The sequence below is a fragment of the Triturus cristatus genome, chromosome 4_1 (genome assembly GCF_964204655.1).
Source record: "Triturus cristatus chromosome 4_1, aTriCri1.1, whole genome shotgun sequence".
Taxonomy (NCBI): Eukaryota; Metazoa; Chordata; class Amphibia; order Caudata; family Salamandridae; genus Triturus; species Triturus cristatus.
In genome coordinates this window covers 533,275,640-533,298,193 of record NC_140585.1, presented here as the reverse complement: position 1 = coordinate 533,298,193, position 22,554 = coordinate 533,275,640, and the positions used below count along the sequence as shown (strand labels likewise).

Genomic DNA, 22,554 nt, shown 5'->3' with positions numbered 1-22,554 from the left:
TATATCTGTAAATCAATGTATAGGATGTGTTACATAACACAGTGAGTGTTACAAGATGTAGGAGTTACATGATCTTCATAGCTCATTGTGCTATATTAGACGAAGTACAATGTCTGAACTGCAAGTAACAAAATGATCTTTTTTTTAAAGCAGTTACCCACTAACCCATCTACATAAAATTTAAATCTGTCTTCTGCGTGACATATGATGTGCTTTGCAGGAGATGTATTAACACTCCATGTTAATTTTGTTCAGAACTGAGACTAGATAAAACACAGATCTCTCCAGCAAATATATTAACCTCCAGTTACCTTACCATTATTATTATTCCCTGAGATTTACTAGGCATACAAAGACATCTGCAGCAGGTGCCTTAACCCCATAAAATATTTTAAAATGCAGAATTTACAACAAGTTACGCGGAACAGATTTACTGGCACGTTTTCCCTTGTTGCCAATTTCTTGGTGGCAGAGATTTGAAAAATAAATGTTTACGCTGAGGCCTAGATTTTGAGTCGGATTTGTGTCACTTTTTTGGCACACTTTTATTGGTTACATATTTTAATAATCAAATGTGCTCATGATAGACCTGCTATACATATGTGTGAGGTCTTACGATCTAATGCCACTTCTTGTGATGTCACTTCCTGTGAGGTCATGAGTTGTGATGCCATTTCCTGTGATGTTACGTCCAGTGTCATGCGCCATGATGTCATATGCATAACTAACTTAGTTAGTCCCCCCCCCCCCTTTTATTTGCAGTGCTTTCACTGTGCTTGTGAAATCTATCAAATTTAATATACATTTTAAAAGGGGCTTACATCCCGCCCTTCTTTTTCATTTGTTTGTGTGCTTGGCACTTGCGTTTCTTCCATTTCAGTTGGTTGTAGCATACCATTTCCTGTTGCTCTCTGTGTCTTCATATCAGTTTCCCGAGGCCAAAGTACATCTTTCCATCCACTTGAACTTCTTTGTTATTTTAATTAGGAGCGAACACACCGCTTTTTTCTACCTAGTTCTTGGTGAGTGTGCCGCTGTGCTTCTTACGAAATTTACATTTAACATTTCTTTTATTTGGTGTGAGTGCTTTGCATATTTTTATATTTGCAGGCACAGGAAGATTAAGCGATTTGCTTACAGGATGTTGAGCCGATGCTGAGACTCGAACCTGGTTCCCTAGCTCTACAGTTGGCAGCTTTGGACTCAAACCTAAATCCTTTCCCCTCTATCTGAGCCTTGCTTTCTTGAGCTGTCTGAATGGAGGGCACATCAAGCAAATCCAGCAGGCGTAAAAAGGATGTTATATGCCGTAAATACACTCCATTGGACCGCATCATAGGACGTCCATTCATTTCAGTGGATTTTCAAATTACCAAACTAACTGCCTACAAGTAAACATTATTGTAATTTCAATTACTCAAAGTGTTTATAACACCTATTCCCAAGACCAGACTTCTACAAAGGCTTATACAATCGCTACAGCTGACAACTTTTAAAACTTGAATGCAATTTAGAGTTTTTTCATCATGTGAATTTGGGAAAATGAGTTTACAGTTTTGTCTCGTTTCGAAATACTTTGTGTGCAAGCAACATTCATCAGCAAGGGGTTTTCCTTCTAGCTTCCCCAGTTCTTTGCTTCATCATTGTTGGTGCTTGCACTCCTCTCACCCTGACCCTTCATGGCCTCCGCTCCCCCTACTTCCAAGACAGAATTCAACACTTTAGCAGCAGCAAGATCTTGCTGCGAGTGCCAAGGAAGGCTGCCTTGCACCTTTATTATGTTTTGCTCCTTCAACCAAATCACACCTCTTACAAACTGTTTACTGTTTGCCCAGTCCACCTGAGCTGTTACACAGTGCAAAAAATCATGAAATAACACTGCAAAACTCTGTAAACAGCCTTTCGTTTTTTAAAGAAAACACAATGTATAGCCTGCAGCAAGTAGCTTGATTTCACCACGTTTTCTGTTTGTCATGTGAGAGGGGTAATTGTTATCCGTTCCTACTAAGTTAAATTTGAATGCGTGTAGTTTCGTAAAATGCACGTTGTGCTTAATATGAACATGAGTTACATTACACATTCATTTTTTGTAGTTGCGGGTTATTTTTTAAATGATTTGCCCCAAATCACAGGATGTTGAGCCAACGCCCAGACTTGAACCATGGCCCCTAGATCCAAAGTCAGCAGCTCTGACTGCCACACCACATTTTCTTCTTGTCTCTTTAGTGTGTTTTCAGGGACCGAGCCAAGAGCACAGAATTCACTCCAAAAACTTAACTTGCACTTAGTCTCTTCACTTGTGTTTCTTGTTTGCATTTCCTAAAAAGCACTCCTTACAAGTGCATCTGCAGACCGTCTCTCTTCTCTCCATGTCTTGCAGCATCCTCCCGGGTTACACCTCATTGCTTCCCCCCTAGTTTTATTTCTTTCTCTTTCCACAGATACAGTTCGCCCCCAACTTATAAATGAATCTCTGGGTCTTTTAAATCGTTTCCCTTCAGACTACAGGAATGAACATTAAGTCCTCTGTGCAGAGGCACACAAGGGACCCCTGTGGCACGACTCAACATTTATCACTGCGAGATGGCTTTCCAGTTAGAGCAAGATGCAAGACACGTGGTGTAGCCTCACCTAATTTCTGTCCTCGGCCTCACCTGCATTCACACTGTACTTATCAGGTACATGATTGTTTTTTCTTCGTCCTCCCCATTTACCTATTCTCCCTGCTTTACAATGCCACCAGTAGCAGTATAATATACTGCATTTCTCAATATACAAGTTATAACACTTTAATGGACTTTCAGTACCTTATATGGCACAACTATTTACCAAGCTACAACTTACAACAAAAACACCTTATTATTCATCACATAGACAAAGTTATTGCATTTACCATTGCTTGTTTAGGACGTGTGCCCTGTGCATGTGGTCAGCTTGTGGACCTGTTCTTGGTCTGGCCATTGTTCCCTGACTGGGTGTTTCTGCAGATCCTTACACTGCTGCACAGTTCTTGGCGGTGCGCTACAGAATTGAACAGTGCCCATACCTTTCAAACGATACTGGAGCACCGGGGAAATCTATCTCTTCTTCGACGGCCCAGCTGAAATGTGTAAGAGGGTGAGTTGGCCCATCCACATATAGCAATTACAAAGCTGCTTGCCGAAGTGGGTCGTCAACATGAAAAGGGGACCACTGGAGAGTCGGAGTTGCCTGCTGATCATGCCGGTCTGGCTCGACAGAATGATGCTGCCTTGGAGCCCGGCCTGGGAGTGAACCAACAGATGGTGGAGGTAAGTGCAGATGTCTCAGAGTTTCCTGCAGCTGCGGACAGTAATCAGCTTTCCTCTTCGTTCCACAAAGTGGAGGAAAAAGGAACAGACTGATAAGCTGCCAGAAGGGCATTAACCGAAGATCACAATGAGAAGAATCCATGTGAGATAGCTAAACTCTTGGTGAATTCTGGGTAATGAGGTATGGACTTTTCAGTTAATCCACAAAAGGAGATCTTCAAAAAAGGTGGTATAAACGGCCCAGTTAGGTAAACAAATTACCTGGAAGGTTCAAATAGTGAGAAAATACATCCAATTCCAGCTGTGATGATTCTGTAGAAGAAAGAACTAGCATGATTTTTTTTAGCCACACATAAAAGTCAAAGTGTCTATGATATTCTTAATTAGAGAAATATACTGCATCTACTGAAAGCTAAGTCAGATTAATTCATTAGGAATTAACAGTGTCAATTGTCTGTCCCCCAGGGGTGAGAGTTATGAGGTTACTCTGGTAAGGTAGGACGATTTATCCAACCTCAAAAAAAGTCCAGTCATACAAATACCGACCCGTCAATTAAGGCCTTAACCTAATGAAACCTGACGTTCGCTGCCTAACTCTTCAACCCCCAGGTACAACTAAGAAAAGTGCTTTTGTTGAATGAAAAGCATCTCTGCTCTTAGGACCTAGAGGGATGTGAGTGCATCCAAGAGACAATATGGCCTTAACTTTCCCTCTTGCAGATGAAAATATTTCAATCCAAGAAACCTCAAATTTAGAGAGCGACCCCACTCATGGCTATGAGGTATTCTTTGAGTAGGCCATTTAAACTATAGATAAGGGAAAGCCTTCGATAGCGTGACCATATTTGCTACTTTTGTAAAAGGACATATAGAATAATCGACCTGGGTATTTCCTCACAATTAGCAATGAGATCTGAGATGGATTCTGGAGGCCAAACCTTGATAACGGTCAATATATATTTGCACCCACATCGGGGAGCTAAGAAACGTTTGATGGGGAAGAGATGTGGCTTAGCATTTAGAGCGGCTGACAGGGGAACCAGGGAACCTGATCTGAATCTTCGCTCAATAATATCCTAAGATTCCGGACACTTAAACTCCCTGTGCTTTTAATGTCCCTAATGTCTTCAGGCCAGGTTCACGCCATATAAAACTGTGAAAAAAAGATGCTAAACTGTTTGGAAGCAGAGCAGAATGGATTTGTTTCCTCTAATGATAAATCCTATTTTCTTGTATCTGGTGATTTCAATATGAACTTCATCTGGAGTATTATCGATGCTGATTGGAAAACCGTGCAAAACGCCTGCTGGGAATTCCAGGAAAGCAATGAGCTGGCACAAATAGTAGATGGCTTAGTCCTTCTTTATTGCACGGCTCCGGTCCACGTGCCCCTAATGGATGGTTTGCCTCAATTCCCCTATGCACTACACTCATGTCAAAAGATTACCCACCTGTCCTAGATTACACCTTCATGTCACTAAAGACATTTCCCGGAGTCATTGACTTTAGCAGTGCCGTGAAGCTAGCAAGTGATAAATTTCCCCAAATGTTTAGTTTACTTTGCTCCACCTGAAAAGTAGACACAATGAATTAAAAGGGTACTTTTGAGCGAAGCTAACCTAGCTCCTTATAAGCTCTTTATAACAATGGACTCTCAACCAGACTTCCTGCTTTAGTAAGCCAGTAGGATAATTTCTGCACTTCATGCCGGAATCATTACTCCCACTCGCAAGGCATGCCATTAAAAAAAAATGGCCCAGAATCTAAAAATTCCAGCTATGTTGCTGCCCTGCGCCCAATAAAGAAAGTATTTAATCGTGTGGAGAAAAAATAATATTAAGTGGCATAGACTTAGGATTCCTTTTAAACAATATGAAAAAGCTGCGTTGACCGCATGATGTGCCCATCATGACAAACCATGCATAACATTGGAACTATTGCTTAATTTGACCCAGCAGTTGCAGGTGGGGCCCACCAGCACAATTGTCTTGTGGCCGCCGGTTATTTTAACTCATCAGACTTCGGCACAGAACAAGAGAGAAAAAGTCACAAGGGGGAAAGAAGGAGGAAGAGAAAGGAGTGAAAAACCATGATAAAGGAAGAAAGTCGGGTGAACCTTCCAGACAGAGATAGACAGGGAGTGTCTGGTGGTGGATTAAAGAGGCATGTGATAGAATCAAGACTAGGCATCCTTGCTGTTCGAGATACCATTAAATGGCGTTGTCCGTGGACGTCTGAAAAAAGCTTTGAAAACCGACACTTATTCTTTTCCAAATTAGGCACTGATTGGAATGAATATGTAATTCCAGGGATACCCAAAACAACTGGAACACATTGATAACTTAGAGGTAGACTCCACTGAAAATTACATAATAATGTGCCCACCCAGGAGCTGTTACAGTTTATGGTCACCCTTTATTTTTCAGCTGAGTTGGGCAGAGGAAAAGGGAGACTTGGTGGTTACTTAGCTGAATATACCACTTTTGAATGCATCCTGTTTCCCTTCAGGAAATTACAACATGGTTGTTACAACGACCGTGTTGTAATCACGCATACCATTACCCCGCAAATCGAAACCATGACTTGCGGAGGGGGGGCCCTGGATGTTGGAATAGTTTAATTTTCTATTCAACCTCCAGTCTGTGCGGACAGTAGGGAAGCTGTTGGATTTCAAATCTAACACCTTCTCCCCCCTCCGAAAGTTGTTGGTCCGACTTGCGGAGTAATGGTATGCGCGGTTATAACACGGTCATTCTAACGTCCGCGTTGTAATTCCCTGCGGGGAAATGTTCTCATAGTAAAAGATGTTTACCAACTTAGCTGAACTAGTATTTCAAAGCTGGACTTCAGCAACATGGGTAGAACGAATAAAGTAGAGTTGATGTTGCTCCAGGGCCCCAATGGTCCCAGCTGCTAACTTTAACAGATAACTGCTTTGCCTAAACTGTACAATACTAGTTATTGTACATCGCTGGACCCTTATTTTTTGAGAGGCTCTTTACTTTGACCATTACATAAAAACGGATACCTGTGTAACCGCAATTACAGGCTAAGATCCTGTGCTTGATACCGTGCCTCTTTGCTGTTGAAGGATCTTACTGCCTGGGTTGACGAATCAAATTGTTTACCTATTAATTGGACAGGGTTTCACACAAAGTGTGCAATTACAGACCTCTTTAATGCTAGTTTACAACATCATAAATTGCTAAAATCCTAAATTGTTTGCTGGTTTCATTCATGGTAGAATTGACTTTGATAATTCATTACGTTTGCAAAATGCAGGGGCAGAACTAGAAACATGAAGCCCAATTCAGAAAGAGTTTGCTGAGACCTACTCCTGGAATGCTTGTAACTTACTCTAGAAATTCAGGAGTAAGTCAGGATTACTCCAAGAGTAAGTTGACTTCACTCACAGAATACATTTTGGAGAATTGAGCCCACAACGTCCTGACAAAGTGGAATAAGGTACCTTCTCGGGTAACTTTTAGATTATTTTTGATCCCAGGACCTGACAATTTATGTATAATGTGAGTTTAGGCCCACACACTACCCACTAGATCCTCCACCTATGATGTAACCGACAGCAGCTTCTAATATTCTGCATGTCCAGAAAGTATTCTGAGAAGGATGCCTTCAGATGCCACATTATTGCTGGCACTAGCTAGTGCGTAGGGGTGACTCCTGGCTCCTCCCTACCCATATGGAGTAAAAGTTTACATGGGCAACCTTAACCACTTTTTAAGTAGTTTCTGCTTGCCTGCTACAAACAATCTCACAGTGCCCATCACTCCTAAAACCCGAGATGGGAAACCCTTACTCCTTTTTGCAGAGCTCTTTTATTCACACAAAGGTGTGGCCTGGGAAATAAACAATCCCTTCCCCTGTTGTGTTAAGCTATGTTATGTTATGTAGATTTGTACAGTGTACCTTACCTGTGAGGGTATCCTGGTGCTAAGCAGATGTGAGCCTATCCAAACCTAGGGCCTAGTGGGACTACTCCAAAAGCCAGGTCTTCAATTTCTTGCATGATTCAAGAAGTGAGGAGGAGGCTCTTGTGTGTAGTGGCAGGTTATTCGAAGGATCAGGAGTGTTTTAGGAAAAAGCTCGATTGCTGGATCTGATTTTCTCTATGTGGGATGTGTTCAAGAAGGAATCCAGTTGAGCGGAGATGTCGGGAAGGTTTGTGAAAGCAGATGCACATTTTGAGGTTTACTGGGCCAGTGTGGATAAGTAGTTTGAATCGTGCTCCACTCCAAACCTGTTTTGGGGTTAACTTCCCTTTCAGTGGGTTAAGAACTCGCCTGGTTATTGTAGACCTTGAGGACAAAAACGTTTGCTTCATCAGGTCTCTCCATCACTAAACGAAGAATGCACTGACTTCACCTCTGTCTCTTACAAATTAATAAAGTCCCTGGGTCCAAACCAATTACCCAGGGTTGATAGGTATCAAATGTTTCACACCAAGTCCCTCCTGTTTTGAGATCACAAATCTTGAATACTGAAGCAACTGCTAATGAAAAATTCTATAATAAATATGAATTGTTTTTTCATAATGTTCTGCAGAGCTGTTTTTCGATGGAAAAATGTGCTACATAACTGACACATAGTTTCTCTTTCTTTGCTGTACATTTAGTCAACCCTGTCACATAATATTGTCTTTCACTGCCCCATTATTTTATGGCCCTAATAAAAACTGATATGTTTGATGTTTTTCTATGTCTCCCGCCAGATAATCTCTGACAATCTAGTCACATTGACAGAAAAGATGTAATGCACGTACAAAATATTACATTCTTAAAGGCACAACTGTATGACCAGGGGGGTAGAGGCAAAAATGTGAGATTGTTCACATTAAGGGCTTAATTCTGAGTCTGCAGTACACAGACCGGCAGACACGTGGGGGCACGGCTGCGGTCTCCAAACCGCCCTTTTACGATTGGGGCGGTCAGACTGACATTGCTTTACTGCAGCCACCAGGAAACCGTCATTACCTGGTGGTGTTGTGGCAGTCAGGAGCCATCACTATGCTTGGCGGGACTGCCACGGTTTCATGGTGGTTCCTCCACCCTGAAAACCCTGGCGGGCCTACAGGGCCCCCTTGTCCCTTATCGCCCTGGGGTGCATGCAGGGGTGCACAGCATGTGCCCCCCCCTTTGTGCATGTACCCCAGATCCTGCATGGCATGGACTTATTAGTTCATGCCATGCAGAAACAGTTTTTGGCATTTCCAAGTGGTGCCCATTTTCAGGGCAGCGCCGTTGGAACATCAAAAACAAAGCCTGCCAGACAGTAGAAAACTCCTAATCTGGCAGGCAGCCTGACCTCAGCTTTGGCAGTGTGGCAGGGGAGCGGGGCAGACCCGGAGGTGCCCCGCCAATGTCGTAATTAGGCTCTGAGAGGGTATGGGGAGACTGTTCGGCCAGGCTGAACAGTCAGATTTGAAAGGCTTCTCATAAAAAATGGTTGCAGTATTCCTATCAAAGGGGGTTTCAGGTGCTACCTGAAGGAGGGATGGAGCAATGCTATGATGTGTGGATGTTTCTTGCTAGAGACACTGGAGAAGACTTAGCTCCATGTTTTCATTTTTCCATTTCTCAGTTTCAGTCTGATCATTTGTGTTGCCTTGGCCTTTGCAGATGTTTTAGGATTATCAGTTTTGTCACCAAGTAAGGGGAGAACATATTGTTCCTGCATTGACGGTGGTGCAACTTGCATTAATAATGACTTGAAGGCATGGGCAGTATAGTTTCTGTAGAATGTGAAAGCTGTGATCCTATCCCATAGTTATTTTAGGAGACTTGTGGTATCATGCTGGGATCTCTTTGTAGGTTGTCAAGGTGTAGCAGGAATACTAGTGAGTAGGTCATCGCCATCATTAAGATGAGCTAGGACTCTGATTCAGATGGTGGTTCTGACATTTGCTTTAAGATTGTATGGCTTGATTCTATGAGTGAGAAATGGAACTGAATGTATTAATTTTCTTGGTGACATGGCTTAAAGAAGAGGTCTGGGTTGACATTCAGTCCAAGTGATGTTATGTTTCTAGTAAGTTATGGTTTAAATACGTTTCGTGCTTAAGAGACTTCCCTACATTAGAATTCTCTGGTGCTGAAGATACATTCTGATTTAGTTGGTTTCAGTGTGAAATAGGTACATCACAACAATGCATAGATGGTAGAGTGGGAGTGTGTGAAGCAGTTGATGTCCTTTATTGTCAAAATGTTGCAGTAATGGTAGGTGTAATCGGCCTACTGTTAAATCTTGATTTCATGGTTAGCATAAAAGACAATGAGCATTTTCAATTACAGGTTGAAGGTCACAAGGGTGAAGGGCAATTCTTCTGATACTTTTCAAGCCATGTAGAAATGAATATATGAGCATAAATTATACTTAAGAACAATTAAATAATAAACATACTAACATAAATGTTTTCTTAGATTTGGAGGTGACCATTGAGCAAATAGGTATCAATTACATGAGATAAGAACTAATGATTGAAGAGTGATGTTGATGATCTTGGTGAATCATCAATGCAAGGGTGTTGTGAACCACCAATAGTTGTTCCGAAGAAGCTAGACACAGTGACCAGGATAGAAGGTCGGGAAAGTAATGCGGGCTGGAAAGAAAAATTAGGAGAGGACATAAAGACTGTGAGAAAAAGGAGAGGAGTAGGAGGAGAAGGGAAGACAGAAGTAGAGAAATTATGGAAAAGCAGACATTATTATGCTGCAGCATGGAATTTCAAATCCTCCCTTCGTCACAGACCAAATATCACACAAACACGTTCACTCAATACATTCATTGGTGGGGCCCATAACACCAACTCTCACATTTCATTGGTCTGCTCTTACGTGAGGGATAAGTATTCCAAACGCTGAAGTGAAAAGAATACCTTATAACCTAAAGAAATGTATTTACGTAAACATACACTAAATATCCTTAATCCAGCACATCTTAATCCTGAACCTCAAGATATTCCTTCCACTTTACCGATGGATCAAATTAGCTGAGTTGGAAATAGTGATTTTAATCCTCCTTCATTTATATTCACATCTTATTCTATTTCTTCTCAATAAATGACCCAACACATTTGCTTGTTGATCAATAATATTGTTTATCTAATTAAAGCAAATTTTAATAAACGTTAGTCAAATCGCAGAACACCATATTTACCTAATCTGGATATTAGTCGTCCTCTAAGTCAACCAAGTCGTCATGCAACACGCTACAGTCCCAAAGATCGGGTCTGGACCATAATCGTGTATGCATCAATCAATGGTCATCAATCAAAGTGTCCTCAGTCCATCAGGTAAATGGGCAGCAATTTAGTCTATCACAGATTTGGGGAAATGGCTGTCCTGCAGTGTCACCGTCCTCTCCGTCAGCATAACGTCAGGAAACAGGAAAAGATCTGAGACCCTCACTCACTTAGTCTACCACCTTTTATAATGAAATTAATGTCAAAATGTAACAAAAGTCAGTTTAGGCATTTGTGATTGGATGGTTAAGATCGTCCGTTTTGGTTTCCCATGGTCCATGATGTCACACTGTCAGACATGATCCATCCGGTTTGTCAGTACTTGTCCATTGTTAAAGTTCTTGGCCGTAATCCAGTCACGACCATGTCTGAGTACATCCCGTGCGGGTCATCTTGAGGCCAATTGTTCAGGAGCCTGGAGCATGCGCAATTGGTCTGAAACCTCGTGGAATGGTAGCTGTCTCTTCGCGTCAGTAGGGCGGCCATTTTGACATAGGCCCAATCGGTCAACTTAAGCGAAACAAACACAAAAAGTAATTAAAAAATGGAAATAACAAATCAAGGGCCATATGTAGGTAGCTAAATACCGGTCGGTAACGGCCGAAATTCGGTAAATATCCCGTTACCGACCGGTATTTAGTCAATTGAGATGTAGGAGGCCAAAAAGAAGGTTTCGGTAAATAAGAATCGGTAAACACCGATTCATATTTACCGAATTCTAAATTACCGATTCATATTTACCGAATACATATTTTCCGATTCGGTAAATATGAAGTGGTAAAACGAGAAAAGAGATGTAGGTAAATTCGGTATTTAAGAAATCCATGAAATTCGGTGTTTAAGAGTCGGTAATTAACACAGATTGAAAGCAGGTGGTAATCAGCAACAGTGCATATCAGCAATCCCAAAATGCAACAGCGTGGACACCATGGCCGCTCTGTATGTGATTGCAAGGCGCCTATGTCTACAGGCAGCAGGTCTGAGGATTTGGAGACGGGAGGAACGCATTTACAGACAGCGCATCACACTCTTTCAACAGACTGAGGCTGAGATACATGAAAGGTACAGGCTACACCCACAAACCATCATGGACCTGATAAGGGACCTGCACCCACTCCTGGACCAGCCAACAATGGCGCATGCCATACCACCACATGTGCAGGTTCTCTGTAGCCTACATCTACTTGCATCTGGCAGTTACCAGGGGGTGATAGCTGCGGTAGGCGGTGTATCCCACAGTTGCCTGTCCCGTTTCTTCAGGAAGTTCCTGGATGCCATGATGCAGAGAATGCAACACTACATCAGCTTCCCAAACACACAGGCTGAACTGCAGAAAACCAAGACAGACTTTTACCAGATGGCACAGTTCCCGCATGTCATAGGCTGTATTGATGGCACACACATTCCAATCTGCCCACCAGCAGCCACTGAGCACATCTACAGGAACAGAAAGTCCACCCACTCCATAAATGTGCAGGTAATCTGCGATGCAGGGAACATTATCACTGATATCGTAGCAAAGTTTCCTGGGAGCACCCACGACTCCTTCATCTTCCAGAACAGTGGGATCTACACACGACTGCTTGCCGGAGAATGTGGAGAAGGATACCTGCTAGGTAAATCACTGTGACGCTCCCTAATACTTAGTGCAAATTATTGTGTATTGAGGCATGTGACTGATGGTTCTCTCTTACTCACCTAGGCGACAGTGCATATGCCGTGCGGTCATTCATCCTCACTCCCTACCTACACCCATCAACCCTGAGTGAGAGATGATATAATGTGGCACATAACTCAACACGCAATGTGGTGGAGCGCACGTTTGGACTATTAAAAAGCAGGTTCCGCTGCCTTCACAAAAGCGGAGGCGCACGCCAGTACTCACCCATCATCTGCTGCAAAATCATTGCCACTTGTGCAATGCTGCACAACCTTGCCACGAAGAGAGGTACAGAGGTGGAGCTAACTGATTATGAGGACAATGAGGATTAGTCTGCACAGCCAGAGGCCAACGCAGCTGGAGTGGCAACAGCAACAGATGGGAGAGAGAGACGGGCAGAGATCACATGCAACTATTTCTGAGTAAATAAGGGGACACAGCCAGTAGTTGGATGGCATGATGTAGTTTAATTATGTGGCACTACGCCACAACACAAAGAAAAACCCGTCCTCTCAATATTGTGCAATCACCAGTTGCAAATCAAGGGTTACTTCACCCAATTGTCTCATGCTATACTGTGCAGCATTAGTGTCTGCGCCCACGCACTACAGTGCGGGATGCCATTGATTGTGCATCCTCGCTAGTGGCAGCCCCATACCGCCTGCTGCTCCTCCGTGTATCTGGGACAGGGGGGGTATTGCTGCTCCTGCTGGTGGTTTCTACACTGTCCACAGCATCCCCAGCACCAGTTGTGGCCGACTGGCTTGTCAGTAGCACTTCCAGTGCACTGGTGACCCTCACCATCCCCCTTGAGACGTCATTGCTGCAGTGCGTCAGGCCCTCCTGCATTGCCACAGAGCGCCTGCAGAGCAGCGAAGTGGCAGTTGCCAGCCGGTTGACTTTCCTTGTATGATTGTCTCTTCTCTGCCATTCCCGGCGCCGTGCAGCTCTGTCCGCATCAAACTTACTGCACAGCAGCATGACGGACTGGGACATGTCTCGCATGCCCGCAGCCATCTCACTCATTCCCTCAGCCATAGCGCTGATGCCCCTGTCCATATTTACAAATGTATCTTGGAGTCCCCGCATTTGCCGCTGCACTGACATCATTGCCCTTGCCTGTAGGCGCTGTATCTTTACCATGGTGGCCTCCAGCCCCGAGAACACTCCATGGCTCTCACCCTGTGGTGGTGGACTTTGCACCCGAGCCCTGCGGCGATGTCTGGCACCTGTGTGTGCTCCCTCAGAGGCGGAGGGCACACTGGCATGGCTACCATCCAGGGGCACAGTGGATGGTTCCGGCCCCCTGCAGTCTTCGGATGAGGACTCCGACACTTGCAACCTGGAAGCAGCACGCCTCCTCGACCTGAGCAATGCAGGCGGTGATGATGCCGGTGACTCCAGCATGAGTGGCGATGCTGGCTGTGGTGGCCATGCTGGCTGTGGTGGTGATGCTGGCTGTGGTGGTGAGGCTGCATGTGGTGCTGATCTCTGGCCAGAACTTGTGGTGGCCTTCCCTGAGCTGTCTTTCCGGTGTGCCCTCTCTCCCGTCTCATGTGCAGTCCTGCGCAATGTATCGTCTGTGGACAGAAATGCAACATCAGCTCAGTGTACCTGAAGCCCTGCATTGCTAGCATCACAATACAATTCTGAAACACTCTCACATTGTCCTCTGCCTGCTTTTCGCTAATGTGTGTAACATGCCTTGTTGTTCTGTGCTATTCAGTTCATGGTTGGGGTTTCCCGGACTACATCTCCCATAATGCATTGCTAGTATGCACTAACACATGGACTGGAGTGGGATACTCATTGCCCAATTGGGGAGTTGGGATAGTGGTAAGGGGGGCCACATTGCTGTGCATGTGTCTTACCTTGTTTGGTGGCGGCTCTGGCAGAGCTGTCGGCATCCCCAATCCCCACGACACTCTCGGGCTCTATTGTGGACTCCACCAGCTCCTCCAGTTCTGTAAGGGCAGGTGCCCTGTTCCTTCCCCCTCCTGTCCGGCTGGCCTTCTTCTGCAGTTCCCCCATCTTCCTCTTCATGACGATACGTAGGTCGTACCACCGCTTTTTCAGCACGTCTATGTCCCTGGGGGTCACTCCGATTGCATTCACCTGCGCCTGGATTCCCAGCCAGATTTTCCTCTTCTCCGACTTAGGCACTTGCAGGGACTGCTTTCCAAACAACCTCTGGTGCTGCTTGACCACCTCCTCCACTAGTACCTGCAGTTCCTTTGGGCTAAATTTTTGTTTCCTCCTCCTTTCCCCTCCATCTCTCTCTGTCTCCTGGCTGGACATTGTCAGTTTGAGGTTCACAATCAGGCACTGGCTCCCTTGCTCTGCTCTGCACTCCCAGCCTCTCCAGAGTCTGTTGATTGTGTGCACCTGCCTGGGTGTGGCCACTTCCTGGTTGGGTGGGGTTGGCCTTGCACTGGATTGGCTGATTCATCAAGTGATGTATATTTGAATTACCGATTCGGTAAACTCCGATTCGGTATTTACCGATTCGGTAAATACCACCTCGGTATTTACCGATTTCGGTAAATACCGAATCATGATTCCGGCCGGTATTTTGGATTCGGTATTCATTTACCGATTTTTACCGAATCGGTAATTTTTACCGATTGTTTACCTACATACTATTTACCGATTCATAATTACCGATTCGGTAAACTTCGGTATTTATGAATCGGTAAATTGTATGTTACCTACATATGGCCCCAAATGTTTAACCCTCACTAATTCCCCTATGTGTGTGTAATTATCTAGCATACTGGCAACATTTAAAGCGTTTATATTCACCCAGTGATGTCATCTGGTGCAACTTACAATTTCGTCACAAAAGCAACATATATCATGCAATATTCTATTTTCCTAGTACTAATATGCGTACGTATATTAGTTTACAAGTTATTTAACCATGCAAATGCAAATCCCACGTGTAATTGATACATTAATAAAGTTGATTAGGTACCACTCAAACACATTAATATTATTACAATTAATAGATTATTCTAATTAGTATGAACATGCAGAAATGGGGGAGGTATACAAAATGTTGTACTACCTGCTGCATCAATTACACCAGAAAGGGAATGATGATGGACATTTTCGCTTTCTGGGTGCTTGTGAGAGAGTACAGTACTGAGTAGCCACTGTCTTTGGGCTGAATAGTGGTTGATAAGGGTATTAGGTCATGCCTGCGTGGGTAAAAGATGCCATTTTTATACGAGCAGTTATGTTGCTTGGCTGATTTTGGAAAGCCACAGTGGGCATTTAGTGTGCGTTGGATGAATTGTAAAATGCCAAAGTGGCGTATTCAATCACCCATTTGTGTTGGTGGTGTTAGCATTTGAAAGGATATCACACAGAGGCTAAGATCAGGTTGGCAGTGGTGGCCTGAAGGTGTGGTGTTCCCAACACAGACTGTGAAGGTGTCCCTCGGGTCGTAGAGGTCAACTTCCATATTTTTGGTCATGATATCTCGGTGTAGGTTTAAGAAACTCCTTTAGTATTATTTTGTGGTAATCAATATTTCAGAAGAAATCGAACGTGTATCAGATTTGTACACATTTTACTTTCAGTACTATTTAGCTACAACTAGAAAACAATTTTAACAGTTCGTAATTGCCATTTTCTGTTTTTTCAGACACAATTCATTCCGGAGGCACTTGCCGAGGCAAATGCAAGTATCCAGTGTGGATTTCAGCATGGGGAACGAGTTGCTGCAGAGAGGAGAGACAACCACTAGCATCGGAAGAATAAAGCCAGAGCTCTATAAACAGAAGTCTGTTGATTCTGATGACAACAAGAATGAAAATGTTAAAACATGCGGAAAACTGAACTTCACGCTCCAGTATGATTATGAGAATGAACTTCTCCTCGTTAAAATCATAAAAGCCTTAGAACTTCCAGCTAAAGACTTCACAGGAACATCTGATCCCTACGTGAAGATCTATCTTCTTCCCGACAGGAAAAAGAAGTTTCAGACTCGTGTTCACAGGAAGACACTAAACCCTGTCTTTGATGAAACCTTTCAGTTTCCTGTCGCCTACGACCAGCTCAGCAATAGGAAACTACATTTCAGTGTTTATGATTTTGACAGATTTTCTAGACATGACATGATCGGGGAAGTAATTCTTGATAACTTATTTGAAGACTCTGATCTCTCCAGGGAAACTACAGTGTGGAAAGACATCCATTGTGCTACCACAGTAAGTACAGAACCGAGCACACTGGCTCTGTAGTGATTACCGGTCTTTGCATATGCCACATTCATAATGATGCTCTCTCATTAAGAAGTAACCTGTATTCGCGTTCCCACTACAAAAGGGATGAATATGCCTTGGAAAACTGACGTGCAGTCAGTGTTGGCAGTTTTACCTATATTTTCAGTGCCAGTGATTTGTCACATTGTCTGCTGTTCTGTTACTTGACACCTAGTTGCTTGGTTTTATTTTGTGTTCCTATTTTGCTGAGTGGTAAACTCTATACAAGGGACAAGATCTTTGCATACTGTGTGAGTATCAATCCGTAATATTCTGGGAAACTAAGCTCTTCTGTTTAGATAATGCATACAAGCAAAAGCTTCTGTCTAAGGTGAAGGAAGTTTGATAATCTAATGCCCAAATCCGACCTAATATTTAGAGTTACCCAAGTACCTTTACATTTAAGCTACTTTTATGGGCAACCATTTATATACAACAGTCCTTAGCTGGTCAATTGGTATCCATGAATTTTTCCCACATTGTGTAGTTTAAACTACGGGCGCATTGAAAAATTCATTTTCTTTCTACTTGGAAAAAATCACCCAAAAAAGAATTGCAATCCTGCCCAAAATTAATTCACTGAAGCTGCTGTTTCCTATATAGTCCATGCTATGAGCACCCTCAACCAGTTATGGTGCAGTGTGCTGTTAGGTTATTACTACACCAGTTTATCACATTCAGTTGAAGTTTTGGTAACCTCAATCAATTACTCACTTTGGGCCCTCTCTGATGACTTCCTTATCTTGGAGAATGCTGTGGGCACACCAAGGGTCATATTTATGAGAGCCCTGCTTCACCTTTGCACCATGTAAAGTGGTGCATACGTGATGCAGGGTTCTGAATCAGATTTATGGAGCCATGCAAAGCAACACTGTGTATTTGAGTGCCGTCGTAAATCTTGAGTAAGGCAACACAGTGCAAATTGCAGCATCACCTTACTCTGCACTCGGAAGGCGTTCCATGGGCGTTGCCCTGGGTGTTTCCACTTAACACCACAATGCCCATTGATTTTGACTCTGCCTCAGATTTACAAAATCATGTAAACCTGGGGAAGCGCCGAAACCTTACGTCTCCCCAAGGTGAGGGGGTAACAAGGAGAAATATCTTTATTTCTCCTAATTGTTTCCTCTTTCTATGTGTGCTGAATTTTGCAGCACTCATAGAAAGAGGGAACTGCGTTTTAAGATTGTTTCTGTGCAGGCAGGTGCCCCTTCCTGCACAAAAACAATCCTGCATGCAACAGGGACACCCTTGCACCATGGTGCAATAGTGCATGCATCGGCGCTAGATGCCGAAATGGAGCCAGCGCAGGGAGAAAGGACAAAAATGCACCGTGTTGCATAAATATGGTGCATGCCTGCCCTTTCACTTTTGTGTAGGGTAGTGCAGAAAGGTGTCTTGCTGTGCTGCCCTAAGCTAAAATCCTGTAAAAGAGGGCACCAATATGGAACCATGGAAGCGGTGAATGTTAAGCCATATGCATTCTCTATACCATAATATAACTAAGTGAATTGGGCATTTCACTACCCTATCTCATGGTAAAGAATGCATGGAGAGAAAAAAAAAGTAAACCTTCCAGAAAGTTGTTGAACACGGTGAAAGCAGTGATTACATTTGAACGCTCAAGCCGCAAATATTCAAGATGACATGACTAAGAACATGTTGTCCCTAAATGTGACTTAAGGATCCTTCTAATTTCCTTAAAGTGCATGAAAATAATGAATTTTATTTATATTCCTTCCCCTTTCAAATTTTACAGAACTAGGATTTTTATTTTATTTTACTTCATCTCTTTAATGCTTATTGCAGAATAAATTGATATCAAATTTTGAATGTATTTAACACTCCTAACCATCCTGGATGCCAATGTAAAGTTCATATGTATATGGACGGTATTCTATGATAAAGTATAAAGCTCTCTGATACAATACCTCTACAGTTGGTTGTCAAAGACCATAGCAATTGAGCTAATGCAACCAGTAGTCTTTCGATTAAGGGTTAAACTCTACTACAAAAACAAAGAACACATGGAGTACCTACCCAGCCTCACTCGATGAGAACTACTCGTTGGCTCCACAGATAGCTTTCTTTTATATTTATACCAGGAGATTCCTGCAAGCACAAGTCACATGATGACTCGCTGGACATGGTAGTCTACTCATAGATGACTAATGTTTTTGCCCTGCTTTTTATGCCAAGTCCTCTTTCATTCTACACAAAAGATGATGCCTCCCTACTTGTAATAGCAAATGTGCCAACAGAAATTATCCGCAGGTGCTTTCAAGAAGTAGCATTCTCTCATTTGCACTAAAATGTGATACGATGCGGTTCCTTCAGTGCATGGCCAATTGCAGGGCATGTACCAGGAGCAACAATTTTCATTGGGTGGCTCCAGATTGTACACCACGAGAATTGTACTGCCTTTAAGGGAAAACTCTGATAGGAGGCTAAGAAGTATAGTGGACCCGCAAGGTACCATCCGCAAGCCTTTGAGAGACATCATCCATTTTCATGGGTGAGTCAAGTTCTCCCCTAAAAGTCCAAAAGGCAAACTTGCAAGAGGTGTGTACCAAGATTCACTTGTCTTTTGAAAGTATTATATTGTGCTATATTGTACTATAATTTCATTTAATTAGCTCTCACTACCGCTTTTGATGTGTTGAAGCTCTTTATTCCGAGAAGACCGCTGCTGGGGGATCCCAAGGTTAGTGGTTAGTCCTGTGTTTATTGGTAATTTTTGGTTATTGGCATTAATTTTGTGCCTTCAAGTAAACATTTACATGCATTTACTTAGGTTTCCTTATGATAGGTTGAATTAATAAGAGTTAGGGGTTATAATTAGTAGGGTTGATGAGATTGATAAATGATCTAGAGGGGATAAACGATAATACTAAGAAATACATTATGATCTTTGAAATGAGGTATGTGTAGAAATGCAATAATTGAGATTTACGCAAACACAAAGCAGAGTAGGATGTGTTTAGAGAAAGCAGGTGTGCAAGGCTGAAAAATATGAAAGTGTCACTCAAAGGAAAAAAGAAGAGGTAACAATCCCAAGTTTCAAGACAAGGTCAGTTTTCATTCAGGGTTTTAGAAATATAGAGGAGGCTTTTGAGATAGCATGCACTCAGAGGATGCAACAAATTAGAAAGAAACACTACTATTTGACGGAGATCTAGTGCTATAAAATGTAGTTTTAACAGGTAGAACAGTCTGTCCACTGCAACTACTGCTAGACCATTGCTTCACTAGGGACAACTGATCAGCTTAAAGGGATATATAATGCAAATATCAAAAAGGAGACCCAGCAAATCCTGAAGCAGTTGTCCCCTGCTGTTTATCCTTAAATGAACAGCATATTAACTTTTCACCATATAAATTACAAAAGCAAAGAGGATCCATTTCGATCCCCTTGGTTTAGCATGTCAAAAGATTAGACAGGGTGAGGGTGGTGGGGACGACGGGGGTGGGCGGTGTTACATTTTCAGACTTTGAAAATGTATTGCCTTCATTCCTATGGGAAATAACAGATCCAGGCACTAAAGTGAGAGGTGTGGAGACAGGACTCCCTTTAGAAATTCCTTGAGGACTATATTATCAAAGGGCTGAAGATTAGTTTTTCCTGAGCACTGTCATTTGGTAGATGGTAGGGGTGAGGATGGGGATGTAATTTCAGTTGTTCAGGGTCAGAAAGTTTGTCGGCCAGGCCTGTTTTTTTGTGTACATGTTATTGCTGTCAGGAAGGATGAGGTGCTGAGATTTCAAACTTCATTGTGCCTGTATTATGGGTGCTGCTGCTTGGATACCACACTAGTGTTCCCTGCATTAAGAAGCCTTGCTTTACACAAAGGCTGTGTCTGGGGGGAGGGGGCTGGATACGTAAGATGGACACTTGAAAACACCCTTATATCAGACACTGTCAATCAACCAAACAGCATTTCTAAAGCGCTGCACTGTCATCAATAGGGGTATCTGAGCGCTTATGTCTCAGTCGAAGAGCCAGGTCTTGAGTCTTTCAGTCAGCAAGGAGGCTGTACAGAGCTGGAGGGGATAGACATTCTAGGTCTTGGCAGCAATGTAGGAGAAGGAGCAACTACCACTGCGACAGATGTGGAGTGGTATGTGTGAGGGCGAGTGAAGTGGAGCTCGGGTGTCTTGCGGATTGGTGGATGTTCAGTTGATGGTTGAGGTAGGCAGGTCATAAGTTGTGGAGGGCTTTGTAGGTGTTTGTGAGGATCTTGAACTGGCATCTCTTCTGAATGGGGAGTCAGTGGCGGCCTCTCAGGTGGGAGGGCAATGTGGGTTCATTTGAGGGGGTCCAGGATGAGTCTGGCTGCCACGTTCTATACAGTCTGGAGTCGCCTGAGGAGCTGGGTGGAGATGCCGGCATAGAGGGCGTTCCTATAGTCAAGGCAGCTGGTGATGAGGGCCTTAGTGATGGTCTTTCTGGTGTTGGTTGGGCTCCATCTGAACCTTCTGCTGAGCATGCGATGAGTGGGGAAGTAGGAGGAGGCGAGTGCATTGACTTGATGTTTTATGGTCAGTTGGCTCCCATGTGGAGGTGTTCTTCATGAAGATCATACTTCAGTTTTGTCAGAGTTGAGCTGAAGGCAGTTGTCTCTCATCCATTTGACTACGTTGGTCATGGCATTGTAGAAATTGGTTTGGGCATTCGAGGGGTCCTCGGTGAGTGAGAGGATCAGTTGAGAGTTGTCTGCGTACGAGATTATTTTAAGTCTGTGGGATCTGACAATGTCTGCTAGGGGCGGTCATGTAGATGTTGAACAGGGTAGGGCTGAGGGATCAATCTTGTGGTACGCCACATATGATGTCTTTGTGTGCGAAGGCAAAGGGAGGCAGTTGGATGCTCTGTGTGAGTTCTGTAAGGAAGGTGGCAATCCACTTGAGGGAGTCTGCCTATGTTGTAGAGTCTGTTGATAAAGATGTTGTGGGAGACAGTGGCAAATGCTGCAGAGGTCGAGGAGGATCAGGGCTTTAGTTTCTCCATGGTTGAGGAGTGTTCTGCTGTTGTCTGTTGCGGCAATCAGCGCTGTTTCAGTGCTGTGGTTTCTATGGAATCCTGATTGAGAGGCTCCAGTAGGTGTTGTTATTCCAGGAATCTGGTTGGCTGCTGGTATATGGCTTTCTCAAGTACTTTAGCTAGGTAGGGGAGCAAGGAGATTGGAAAATAATTTTTGAGGTTGGGCTTGACGGAAGCTTTCTTTAGAAGGGGTCTGGCATCTGCATGTTTCCATCAGTCCGGAAAGGTTACTGAAAAGATGGAGGTGTTGAGGAGGGTGATGAGTTGTGTGCTGATTGGGGTCGTGACAAAGTTGTAGAGGTGGTGGGGGCATGGGTCAGTGGGCACCCCGGAATTAATGGAATGAGCAGTGACCAGGTGGTAATGGTAGCAGCTATCATTCATTTAGGATTTGCAAATGCAATGGCCTCTGTTAGTGTTAAAATGTTTAGATAAATGATGCATCCTTTTTAGCAGTTTGATTGTAGGTGCATGCTCCAGGAAAAATAATGCCAAATTTACTAATATTTTTGCTTGTTGCTTAGACTATATATTATCCTAGCGCAATGCATGCCCACGAACCCCCATGAGTCTATAATCTTTCCTTTCTATTTCTGAAAGCTTTTTAATCTTCATATGGGTTATAGTACTGAGCGCCCTATTTACATCAACCATCCACATGTCAGAGTCCACTTAACATAAAGAATCTGCCGACTTGTGTTTCATAGCTAGGTCGCTCTCTCAAAGCTGGAAAAAACATATATATGCCTGTATTTAGGTCTGAAATAATTGCAACATTCCAGCTGTGGTGACTAATTAAATGTTGATGCTTGATAATTTATTTACTTCTAATAGTATCATCTATAATCATGTGCATATTCATCTAATGACTGGCATTCACACTAGTATTGTATGTATAGGATTACCATCTAACAAAGTACATATTTCTTTTTAAATTGGCAATTATGTATTCTTCTCAATAATGAAACATAGGAAGGCAATCAGATTATCAGTCTTAGAATCTATATTATACTGTTTGATGCAGTTTACATATTCAG

At 43.2% G+C, this 22,554-nt stretch overlaps 1 protein-coding gene across 1 annotated transcript in view; it reads left to right on the top strand.

The window, feature by feature from the left end:
* Window positions 1–22,554, top strand: part of SYT10 (synaptotagmin 10) — a 189,462-nt gene that overhangs the window by 69,664 nt on the left and 97,244 nt on the right. Inside the window, exon 3 of the mRNA XM_085652807.1 lies at window positions 15,858–16,422. Coding sequence (XP_085508933.1) covers window positions 15,858–16,422 — 565 coding nt within the window. The remainder of the gene's footprint in view (window positions 1–15,857; window positions 16,423–22,554) is intronic.